Source organism: Nansenia antarctica, assembly GCF_963989245.1.
Source record: "Nansenia antarctica genome assembly, chromosome: 11".
Taxonomy (NCBI): domain Eukaryota; kingdom Metazoa; phylum Chordata; class Actinopteri; order Argentiniformes; family Microstomatidae; genus Nansenia; species Nansenia antarctica.
Window position 1 is genome coordinate 7,187,077 of NC_137681.1, and position 12,500 is coordinate 7,199,576.

General features: G+C 46.5%; 2 protein-coding genes across 2 annotated transcripts in view; one reads left to right on the top strand and one right to left on the bottom strand.

Moving 5' to 3' along the window:
• Positions 1 to 2,585, top strand: part of acbd4 (acyl-CoA binding domain containing 4) — a 5,757-nt gene extending 3,172 nt beyond the window's left edge. The window contains exons 8-10 of the mRNA XM_080542222.1: positions 1 to 201; positions 824 to 883; positions 1,705 to 2,585. The exon at positions 1 to 201 is cut by the window's left edge and continues 14 nt beyond it. Of these exons, the coding sequence (XP_080398348.1) occupies positions 1 to 201; positions 824 to 883; positions 1,705 to 1,833 (390 nt within the window). The 3' untranslated portion in view covers positions 1,834 to 2,585. The remainder of the gene's footprint in view (positions 202 to 823; positions 884 to 1,704) is intronic.
• A 2,223-nt stretch (positions 2,586 to 4,808) lies between these two features.
• LOC308167521 (rho GTPase-activating protein 23-like) overlaps positions 4,809 to 12,500 on the bottom strand; it is a gene marked incomplete at its 3' end in the record, with an annotated part of 17,636 nt that continues 9,944 nt past the window's right edge. Inside the window, exons 16-22 of the mRNA XM_080541938.1 lie at positions 12,271 to 12,360; positions 10,886 to 11,011; positions 10,695 to 10,739; positions 10,434 to 10,527; positions 6,655 to 6,689; positions 5,724 to 5,918; positions 4,809 to 5,468 (exon numbers count right to left, since the gene is read on the bottom strand). Of these exons, the coding sequence (XP_080398064.1) occupies positions 4,809 to 5,468; positions 5,724 to 5,918; positions 6,655 to 6,689; positions 10,434 to 10,527; positions 10,695 to 10,739; positions 10,886 to 11,011; positions 12,271 to 12,360 (1,245 nt within the window). The remainder of the gene's footprint in view (positions 5,469 to 5,723; positions 5,919 to 6,654; positions 6,690 to 10,433; positions 10,528 to 10,694; positions 10,740 to 10,885; positions 11,012 to 12,270; positions 12,361 to 12,500) is intronic.

The window sequence follows — 12,500 nt, forward strand, 5'->3', positions numbered from 1 at the left end:
GGAAGTCCGAGGCGGGCGGAGAGAGAAGCCCCCGGGGGAGGGGCAGGCAGGGGGGGTGGCGACGGCTCCGAGGGGGGGCCCGAGAGGCCGCAGGACATCCAGGTGCAGCAGCAGATCGTGGCGGCCCTACGGAGGCTCAGAGAGGACATGAGGCGTGTGATGAACAGACTGGAGGTGGTGGAGAGGCTCGCTGCGGCGCATGTATGTAGGATTCTCCCATATTTATAACTCAGTTCTCCACTTCCTGTTGTCTTGGCATGCGCTCTGCAACTTCTACGTTCTGTGAACAATTATTTTATTAACAGTTGTGATTGTGAAAAGGGCTACTCAAACATTTGTGAAAACATATACAGAGCCCTCCAAAGCGTTTGGATAGTTAGCCTAATATTTGAATGTTGGTACTATACTGAATGTTGGTTAGATTTAAGATCAATGGACCTATCACTAAGCCACGCCCCCTTTGAAAACTCAGACAAACAAACAACGCTTCACTGACAGTGACTGAATGACATTCAATGACTTACAATGGCGGGAGTTGGTAAATTTCAGATTTCTGAATTACCACAGCAAGTAATAGACATGTTTTTTAAAGATGACAAGAATATTTCGTCTAGAAGCTTTTCACCATCAGATATTAGCGAGTTGTTTGTCTGAGTTTTCTGCATGTAGTGACTTTTGCTGTGATATGATTGGACAATTTCTATTTTGGGGCGTGGCTTAGCGATAGGTCCATTGATGGATATGTGGTGATTGTACAGAGTGTCACCTTTTTATTTGGGTATTTTCATCCCCTTCTGTTTTCCTTCCCCTCGTCATGTCCCAGGCCCAGAGTCCAGATTGGAGACCGTGTATGCAGTGTGCAGCCGCAGCCTCGGCCTCAGAGGTAAGGGTGTGCGGAGGAGGTGTATTTACACTGTAACCTAATCACAGTTCTTGGTGATTCGTGGCTGAGTACAAGAGATTGTGATACTCGTTTCAGAATGTGTTCAGGAAAGAACTTCTGCAATCCGTTGTGTCATATAAGAGGTTCTACGGTAATTATTTTGTGACACAACACAGTAATGTGAGTTGACCGAGATAGACCGTTATGTGCCAAGACACCCAACAGCCTAGCCTCAAAAACATCAGTGTGTAAACTTGGTTTCACTGACAGCAGTGGTGGGTCACTTAACCTGACCCTGGAGAGCTACATGTGTTAGAGCTGAGCTAGAGCAAGAACCTGCACACCCAGTAACTCCTCGGGTTTGGCAAGCATCGTGCAGTTTGTCATGTATTTCTACAGCCAAATGGCTAACCTTAAAGCAGCTGTCACTGAATGAAATATACCCATTGATTATGATTAATATGACTCCTAAATAGAGTAGAAGAAGTGTTGTACCTCTTTATAATCAAATGAATAAGGACTTATTACTGTATTGTTTGCTCTTGTTGACATAGGATGTTTTGCTTTTTTTGAACATTATGTTTTGTCACAAATCATGTTACTGTATGAAAATGTCACGCTGCTCTCAGGGAATATAATTCACAGAGGTCATAGACATCTACTGCTATTGTTTGCAAATGCATTTTCCCTCGTTGTTTACATTTTGTTTGTGACCCAGCTTGCAGAAACCACTGATAGCTGCTTGTGAAAAAACATAGTAATCTTTGGATGTCTTATGGGCGTTTGTTGGTTTGGGTTCTGAATGTCCCGTGTGTCTCCAGGAGGATCGGTGGTGGCCGTTCGACTTGTCAGGACGGACCGTGCTGCTTCTGCTGCTGTGGCCCTTCGTCGCTCAGGGGCTGGTGTTCCTCCTGAGGAGAGGTCCGAGGAAGAGCCGCGTCTCTATATGAAGCTAATGGAGGAGGAAGTCCCGTATCACCATAGGATTCCAGGAAGGAAGTTTACACAATCCTGTAGAACCCTCTTTCTCTGCACAACTTAAGAAAGGGGAAAAACTGGATATGTTTTTATCAGTTTTGATAAGAAATGTCATAAATACTATTCTATTTTCCTCAGGTTGAAAGAATTGTTCAATTGTTTATGTAATCTGGGCACTTACTAACACTATATAAATCACAATTCGTTCAAAGATTTTAGCAGAGAAAATTAGTACATTTCTAAATTAAAGGGTTTGATTCATTTTGCATGACTTCATTGGGGGTACAGAATAGGACACTGATACACTAATAGTTGTTACAGTGTTTGATGGCTATCTTTTCACGTTGACCAGCAAGTATTGAGGTAAAAAAACAGCAATGCATTGACTCACCTTTTCAGTTGTCTCACTGACTTAAGAATGGACAGTAGGTTCTCATTTCACATGGTTGTAGCGAGACATCAATCACTCTGATAAACACTAATGCTTAACATAATGTGCTGTATGCGTACCAATTACTAGCATTAAGAGGCCTTGTTTTAGACCTTAACTGTGAATGGCGGCATTGGTTCTGAATGTTTGATACAGACTATGTTCAGTTGGTGTATAGAAACGGACAAGTGTACATACAGTACTCAAAAATGTTTGAACCATAACTACTTCAAAGCTATTGTCATTTGAACGACCTCTGTATGATTGAGTATGAGCATGAGGATGAGCTTGAATAAAAAGGACCTGTGGTCTGTAAAATCTTACTGGAGCAATCTGTAATTGGTAAATCATTGTTTTCATGTTTAAATGAATGATGTATAGGAATTGATTATTGAAGAATATAACTTATAAATGCCTCATGAGCTTCGTTCAACTACATCAGAACCCTCTAAGATTATTTTACTCCATTGTCAGTAAACAAACACTATACAAGTAGCTTCAAAACACAGTTAAAACTAGAGTTTTGATCTCATGGCTGATCAGTCCTTATCCAATCCAATCCAGTCCGGTCCAGTCCAATCTTATCCACAAATTTGTCTGTTTGAGAGTTACGTTTCTACAGCCCCATCCCTCAGCTGTCTACAGAAGAAGTCAGTGACATTGACTGCGTTTCCATGCACACATTATTCCGATTAAGGTGTTTACATGTCACAATATTCCGATTCAAACAGGCATATGCCAGGGGTCTTAATCGGAATATGGTCTTAATCGGGTTCGGTTCGTGTTTACTTGACTCTTGCCCAATCGTAATATTGAGCATATTCCGATTAATACAGGAATATGGTGTGCATGTAAACGCAGTCATTGAGCCCACATGTATGAGCTCACTGCAATGTCGCTTTGGATTAAAGAGTCAGCTAAGTGGCGTCCATCCATTCCAATCACAAATCACACCTTTAAAATGAGAAAAGAAACTAAACATGCTTAAATTACCTCAGATAAACGCTCCAGTTTTTGTTTGAAAAATGAAAGTAAGTCAGTTTCAAAACAAATAATTTAATATATTATGTATGTATAATATATACACAGGTCAACTTAACAAGGCTTTGTACAACTGTTACAAAATTGGTCCACGCACAATCACCCATATACATACATGCACAAGGGCACACACAGACAGACAGACAGACAGAGGGACAGACTTGAGTGGAAGATATGCTATGAAAAAAACCCATAGAGCAGGTAGGGGGCCATCGTTGGCAGTACAGTTTGGTTCACCTCCTTATTGGTTTCAGACTCAGCTTATATGGTTTGTTTGTATGCAATCAGGACAGGAAAGAAACAAAAAAATATCAAAATGCAAAAAAGGGAAATGATAACAATCAGGTAAGACTCGAGGGTTTTGGATTCAGGAAGTCATTTGGGGGGAGGATCAAAGGTATCAAACCACCTTTTTTTTTTTTAAACTGCTCCCACGACAATACTATCTTTGTAATACTGATATCAACCGGAGCCACTCTTGGTGTGTGTATGTGTGTGTGTGTGTGTGTGTGTGTGTGTGTGTGTGTATGTGTGTGTGTGTGTGTGTGTGTCACAAAGTGCATGGTTCCCTTTATACTGTCTCTCTTGGCATCCCCACATATCTCTATGCTGATATGGTACAATGGACCCCCCGCCGATTATCAAAAATTTGTTTTGGCATGACCTGAAATAGCTGCCGTTAGACGTGTTATTCCTACGATGGAGGAGCGAGAGGAGAGGCTTGATGGGACATCACCAGAGGTCTGAGGCCTCCACATGCACAGGCGGGTACATTAGGCTTGGGTTATCCATTTAGGCGTTGCATATGTTTCGCATGTGTTTGTGATATGTCATCGACCCCCATGTAGAACAGGTGGTTTCATGTTGTATTGTCCAAGGAAGCTTTGGCAATTTGGAAATATGTCGAGAGGCTGTCAGAAAGGGAAATCCATCCATGTGAGTGTTTACTGTATTTCTGCCCCTAAAGGAATCATTGTAGTTCTGTTGATCCACAATAGGGGCTTTGGAAGAGTTTCGTAAGGGGGCAGGGAGGAACAGGCTAGTCTATGGAGATGCTAATGCTAATAACCCCAATGTAACGTTAGCTAACATGCTAATGTATGTATGGTCCTCATAGGCTGGTGAGGGTAAATGATGACAGGGGGGGGGCCTCTCTTTTCCAACTGTAAGATATTTAAATTTCAACTGCCAACTGCCTGGCTCTCTCGCCTCAGAGCAAACGCAGAAAGACGCGAGGCGAGAAGAAGAATGATCTCTAAAATATTGAGATTGAGCACCTGTTGTTTCAGACCAAGATCCATGAATGCTTATGTTTGACATTGGGGGCATTTTTCACTTTTCAATACAACACTTGTAGTAATTCCTGTGTGTGTGTGTGTGTGTGTGTGTGTGTGTGTGTGCGCGTGCGTGTGTGTGTGTGAGTGAGTAAAGGGCTAGTGCTGTTAAGTGGGCGTCCACAAAGGACCAACCAGCTGATTAAACAACCACCGTGTGCCGGCGCCAGGCTCTCCGCTTGTCCCGCGCCCCCAGATTCGGTCTCCGTAGCACCACGGTGGAGGAGGAGTCTGGGGGGGGGGCGTCATCTGCCCGTCCAGGGGTGGAGGAGGGAGAGAGGGGGTGGGGGGCCTCATGGGCCAGGTGAGGGGCTGACGTCAGGGCCGGGGCGCCACTCTTCCGAATGGTAACCGGGGCGACCACGGCGACCCCTTGAGCGACCCTGTGCTGACGTGGCGATGACTTTTCAGCTGCCGTCGCTGCTCTCATCACCACCTCCCCCCTCTCGCCCACCTCCCCTCCGCCGCCCCTGTCCTTGCCCAGCTCGAGTTCCACATTCATGGACATGGACCTCACCCTTCCCTTCCCTCCCCTGGTCTTCCTATACCGTATGGGCAGCGGCTGGTCCCGTTGGGGGTGTTGGTTGCTCGTCTGCGGGCTCGAGTGTTGGCTGGGGGCGGGGAGTCTGTACGGAGAGAGCCAGGAGGGGACGATGGCGAGGCGTCCTTTGGCCTGGCTGACGGGCTTGGAGTGCGGGGAGAGGGCGGGGGCGGGGGGCCCGGCTTGGGGTTTGGTTTGGGGGGTGCAGGTGCTACTAGCGGGGGGTTGGTAGTGGGAGTAGAGGAAGCTGGTCGGGCGTGGCTGGGGAGGAGCTGCTTTAGGGGACGCCACCCTTTCTCTCTCTCCGTCCTCCCTCCCCCCCAGGTTCCCCCACGCGCTCCAACTCTTCCTTCCCTCCTTCTTCTCCCCCGCTGATCTGACGGAAGACTGTTGTTGTTTCGCCGCTGTTCTCTTTTTGTCCTCTCGCCTCTCTTCTTTTTCCTCCCCTCTTTTGAGTCCAGCCACAGTGCCTCCTCCTCCTCCTCCTCCTCCAGCCACCACCCCCACCTCCTCCTCCTCCTCTTCCTTCCTCCCTCCCCCTTTCGCGTAGCTGCCGGCTGTGATTGGCTCGTCCTCGGAGTCGTCGTCAGTGCTGCTGCTGCCCAGGGGGCGGGCGCTGTGGCGTTTCTTGCGTTTGCGGGTGACAGCAGAGATGATTGACAGCGGGAGGAAGCCCCTGGAGCTGAGGTCCCTCTTGGAGCCCAACGAGCCCTGGAACACAGAACCAGAACCCTGGGTCAGTCAGACACCATGACGAGAGGGGATAGAGTAAGAGCCTTCTCTAAGGCAGCCCCCCGAGGCTCTGGAATAGCCTCAACCCTCATTTAATAAATAAACATGACTTACTTAACTCTTTTAAAAGTGCAATTTAGTCCAGGACTTGTGTGGGGAGGAGCAGGTGGTATCTGGCCTGTAGGGGGAGCTACAGGACGGTGAGTAGAGAGTAGATGACGGGATGATTGACACCAGCCGGTCTTCAACCATGTCCTGCTCTACTCTCCACCACAGTCCTGTAGCTCCCCCTACAGGCCAGGCCAGACGCCGCATGCTCCCCACATCTTAGTTAAACACGGAAACTCCACTGGCCATGTGCGGGCGCCAACGACAACATGTGAACATTGCAACGCTGCGCTCCCATTCTGTCAAACTATTTAATCCACACTGCCCACGTGTGTCTGACAGCCTGTTGTTGCCCGTGTCTCAAATAGAAACTGGGTCTATTTGAGATGCCCCACGCCAAGCACACACGCTTGTCTGTGCACATGCGGTGTAATATGTTATTAGTGAATAACATACATAATATGAATTAATGTATGTAATATTACATCTGTGTCTGGGAAATTGCCACACATTGAGCTAGTGATCTATAATAGAACAGTTAAGGAAGGACAAATATCTGTCCTATTCATGAATATACATCATGTGATGAAGGTGAAGTAGCCCTTACCTTGGACTTAGCTGAATCGCTGGTGGTGGTGGAACCTGCGTGAGACAGGGAGGGAATAGAGGGAGAGGAGGAGAAGGGTTAGAGTGAAGATGGCCCAAAAGTGACAAACTTGATGAAGCATTTGGGGGGTCTTTGTCGATCACGGCATACACTAGTGACATTCCAGCATGTTTTTAATCTCATCTGACAGTCGGACTGAGTAACGTAGTTCAGTACAGTATGTGAAAGTGGGTTGGTTCCAAAAGCAAGGTTGAAAGACAGAAGTTGAATCGTTTCAAGCAAAACCACACATACTCTCTCTAATTTGTGTTACACACACCCACACCGACACCCACACACGCACACCCCCCCCCCCCCCACCCAGGGTTCTCACGCCTTCTGAAACATCAAATTCAAGCACCTTTCAAAGACTTTCAAGACTCAATTCCCTCAAATTCAAGGACCCAACACGGCATAGTTTGAGACAGATCTAGATGAGAATTTATATGATAGGAACTATCCGCTCACAGACAGCAATTAAAAAGAGAGGCTTGAATGTGTGAACACTAGATGGCCTCTTGCCTTCTCAACCACAGCACAGCAAAACAATATATTGTGAAATATGTGTAAAGTTAAGCAATACAGAGACTTATTTACTAGTTGACATAAAGTAAAACATTTTTGAATATATATTTTTTGGGGGAGAGAGAGAGAGAGAGAGAGAGAGAGAGAGAGAGAGAGAGAGAGAGAGGAGAGAGGAGAGAGAGAGAGACAGAGAGAGAGAGAGAGAGGAGAGAGAGAGAGAGAGAGAGAGAGAGAGAGAGAGACAGAGAGAGAGAGAGAGGGGAATTCAAGCACTTTCAATGACCCATGTCTATTTTGATTTCTTTTTCTCAAATTCACAAACGTTCAAGGATTTCAAGGACCCGTGGGAACCCTGCCCACCCCACACACACCCACACCCACAACCACACACACACACACACACACACACACACACACACACAGTTAGTGGTCCTGCGCCTACCGAGGTTGATCCAGAGGCTCAGCTAGGATAGAGGGGGTGCGGAAAGGTCCAGAAAGAGAGAGAAAGTGGGAAACACAGTGAGTGATATAGGCCTACACAGGCAGAAACACAGTGAGTGATATAGGCCTACACAGGCAGAAACACAGTGAGTGTAGGTCTACACAGACAGAAACACAGTGAGTGTAGGTCTACACAGACAGAAACACAGTGAGTGTAGGTCTACACAGACAGAAACACAGTGAGTGTAGAGCTACACAGACAGAAACACAGTGAGTGTAGGTCTACACAGACAGAAACACAGTGAGTGTAGGTCTACGCAGACAGAAACACAGTGAGTGTAGGTCTACACAGACAGAAACACAGTGAGTGTAGGTCTACACAGACAGAAACATAGTGAGTGTAGGTCTACACAGACAGAAACACAGTGAGTGTAGGTCTACACAGACAGAAACACAGTGAGTGTAGAGCTACACAGACAGAAACACAGTGAGTGTAGGTCTACACAGACAGAAACACAGTGAGTGTAGGTCTACGCAGACAGAAACACAGTGAGTGTAGGTCTACACAGACAGAAACACAGTGAGTGTAGGTCTACACAGACAGAAACACAGTGAGTGTAGGTCTACGCAGACAGAAACACAGTGAGTGTAGACCTACACAGACAGAAACACAGTGAGTGTAGGTCTACACAGACAGAAACACAGTGAGTGATATAGGTCTACACAGACAGAAACACAGTGAGTGTAGACCTACACAGACAGAAACACAGTGAGTGTAGGTCTACACAGACAGAAACACAGTGAGTGTAGGTCTACACAGACAGAAACACAGTGAGTGTAGGTCTACACAGACAGAAACACAGTGAGTGTAGGTCTACACAGACAGAAACACAGTGAGTGTAGGTCTACACAGACAGAAACACAGTGAGTGTAGGTCTACGCAGACAGAAACACAGTGAGTGTAGGTCTACACAGACAGAAACACAGTGAGTGTAGGTCTACACAGACAGAAACACAGTGAGTGTAGGTCTACACAGACAGAAACATAGTGAGTGTAGGTCTACACAGACAGAAACACAGTGAGTGTAGGTCTACACAGACAGAAACACAGTGAGTGTAGGTCTACACAGACAGAAACACAGTGAGTGTAGGTCTACACAGACAGAAACATAGTGAGTGTAGGTCTACACAGACAGAAACACAGTGAGTGTAGACCTACACAGACAGAAACACAGTGAGTGTAGGTCTACACAGACAGAAACATAGTGAGTGTAGGTCTACACAGACAGAAACACAGTGAGTGTAGACCTACACAGACAGAAACACAGTGAGTGTAGACCTACACAGACAGAAACACAGTGAGTGATATAGGTCTACACAGACAGAAACACAGTGAGTGTAGGTCTACACAGACAGAAACACAGTGAGTGTAGGTCTACACAGACAGAAACACAGTGAGTGTAGGTCTACACAGACAGAAACACAGTGAGTGTAGGTCTACACAGACAGAAACACAGTGAGTGTAGGTCTACACAGACAGAAACACAGTGAGTGTAGGTCTACACAGACAGAAACACAGTGAGTGTAGACCTACACAGACAGAAACACAGTGAGTGTAGGTCTACACAGACAGAAACACAGTGAGTGTAGGTCTACACAGACAGAAACACAGTGAGTGTAGGTCTACACAGACAGAAACACAGTGAGTGTAGGTCTACACAGACAGAAACACAGTGAGTGTAGGTCTACACAGACAGAAACACAGTGAGTGTAGGTCTACACAGACAGGAACACAGTGAGTGTAGGTCTACACAGACAGGAACACAGTGAGTGTAGGTCTACACAGACAGAAACACAGTGAGTGTAGGTCTACACAGACAGAAACACAGTGAGTGTAGGTCTACACAGACAGAAACACAGTGAGTGTAGGTCTACACAGACAGAAACACAGTGAGTGTAGACCTACACAGACAGAAACACAGTGAGTGTAGGTCTACACAGACAGAAACACAGTGAGTGTAGGTCTACACAGACAGAAACACAGTGAGTGTAGGTCTACACAGACAGAAACATAGTGAGTGTAGGTCTACACAGACAGAAACACAGTGAGTGTAGGTCTACACAGACAGAAACACAGTGAGTGTAGACCTACACAGACAGAAACATTTCATAGTTGGAGAGAGAAAAGCTCTATTAGAAAAAAGTCAAAGTCCTCAGAATCCCCCAACTGTTGAAGTCAAAGAAAAAAAAATGGCACACAATCACTGAAACGTATAAGAGCATGGTTATGGCCAACGACTTTCTAGTAGGTAGTTTATCTTCGAGGCTGGAGGAATTGTTACTTGGAATCGAAATACTGTGGAAAAAATATGTTGTCCACTTTCACTTAAATCATGCACTGAGATTAATGGGAGATCATTGATCATTAATTAAAATTGTACTGTAGTTTAACTCAAGATTTCAAATGATGATTTGGCCCTGTAAGTTCTCTTCTCAAGTTACATGCTAACACCCCCCTGTCTATATACCCCCCATAGGCCATATAGTGTATATAAGTATATAAGTTTACATAATGGATACATACTCCGATTCCTACCGATTACTTTTAGGTATATCCCCCTATTTATGTCTATTTATGTCTCATTCTGGGTTTTTATTATCTTAGGACTGTGTTTTGATTGTTAGCACCTAGGGTTTGTATTTCAATTTCATTGTACCTGTACAATGACAATAAAGATCATTCATTGTATTGACAGTCTTAGTAAGCCCCTCACCTAAGGACTCCCCTGGCAGGCCTGTCCTTCCAATGTTGGACAGTAAGTGGTCGATGTTGGGGACCGGCTGAAAGTCCCTGTAATCCTCCGGGGCCTACAGACACAGACACAGACACAGACACAGACACATGAATGAAGAATATTTCATATCAAGTCCAACCATTGGAAACACTTCGTCACTACAGTTGTAGGCATTGTGTGGCATTGGCCGCCCGCCTGCCTGCCTGTCTGTCTGTCTGTCTGTCTGTCTGCCGTACGTACGTTTTCATCCTTGTCCAGCTCTCCTTCGGTGAAGAACCAGTCATGCTGGTGGTCAAAAAGGAGAGACAGGAGAGAACAGAGGGAGTGTCATCATCTCATAACATATAAAAACAAAGCGTTGACATGAGGGCTAACTGGCCGCTGAGTGAGCGTGTTAGCAGTGTTTAGCAGCAGAGAGATGCGGTTCTTACATGCAGGATGAGGGTCTCCACAATCTTGTAGCGGTCAGGCATGTGGGTGACCATGTCGGTCATGTTGTCCTCTGAGGTGCGCACCAACGTAGGACCAAACACCAGAGCCAGGTTCCTGGGCTCCATCTACACACACGGGGGGGGGGGGGGGAGAAGGAGGGGGGGGAGAAGGAGGGGGGGAGAAGGAGGGAGAGAGGGAGGGGGGGAGAAGGAGGGGGGAGAAGGAGGGGGGGAGAAGGAGGGGGGGAGAAGGAGAGGAGAGAGGGAGGGGGGGAGAAGGAGGGGGGGAGAAGGAGGGGGGGAGAAGGAGGGGGGGAGAAGGAGGGGGGAGAAGGAGGGGGGAGAAGGAGGGGGGGAGAAGGAGGGGGGGAGAAGGAGGGGGGAGAAGGAGGGGGGAGAAGGAGGGGGGGAGAAGGAGGGGGGGAGAAGGAGGGGGGAGAAGGAGGGGGGAGAAGGAGGGGGGGAGAAGGAGGGGGGGAGAAGGAGGGGGGGAGAAGGAGGGGGGAGAAGGAGGGGGGGAGAAGGAGGGGGGGAGAAGGAGGGGGGAGAAGGAGGGGGGGAGAAGGAGGGGGGAGAAGGAGGGGGGAGAAGGAGGGGGGAGAAGGAGGGGGGGAGAAGGAGGGAGAGACAGAAAGAAAAGATAGAGGCACAGACAGGGAGAATGATAGAGGGAATGGGATGAAATAGGTAGACAGAGAGAGAGGGGTGAGATGTTTAATGATTGCTATATTCACCATCATATTCTGTTTTAGTCTGAGAGGAAGAATGTCTGCATACGTGATGGTGATTAGTGTATTATTACTTTTTTTATTATTACGTTTGGTGCCAGCCGAGTAATCCCCACAAGTCAGGAAATAACTGTTTCCCAACTGTGCAACCACTGCAAATAATTAATAACTGCGCATTAATAACTGGCTCCTGTTGCAAGTTCCCTATTTAGAAAGTGCTACGTGAATATTGAACAACGAATGATAAACAAATGAGCAAGTCAATGGACCTAGATTAGCATGTTTGAAATGTCATGCTCGAATCGTCTCACAGTCGTTTAAATCAAATCATTTAGTCTTTTCAAAGAATTTGAGTTGACTTGGGAATGACATTTCAAACATGCTAACTTAGTTTTTCCCCCTCTGCTATAAGGACTCTCAACACCTGACTCACTGCACTAACCCTGCCAGATGTACTGCACTTTATAAGTTGTAAATATCGACTATGATTTTGTCTTGTGGTTATGAGTGTACATTGTCCATTGTGATAGTCATGTGTAATGTGTGTATGTTTGATGTATTTGACACTAGTGCTGTATTGAGTTTTTTTCCATCTGTACCGACAACAAATTCCACCGACCTTGGTCGTGTGTTCATTAAACGATTCATTCATTATACCTTGTTCTTCTCAGCGTTGTCTGCCACTGTCTTCAGATGGCCCACCAGGAACTTGAGGGTGTGGTGATAGTAGTCTGGTAGGTCATGGATCTGAGAGAGAGAGAGGAGGAGGGGGGAAAGAGAGAAGGAGATAGAAAAGTATGAGAATACAGAGGAAGAGCGACAAAGGGATAGAGAGAGAGACAGAGAGGGTCAACAACTCTAGTGAAGGTCACATTTCTATCATTCGG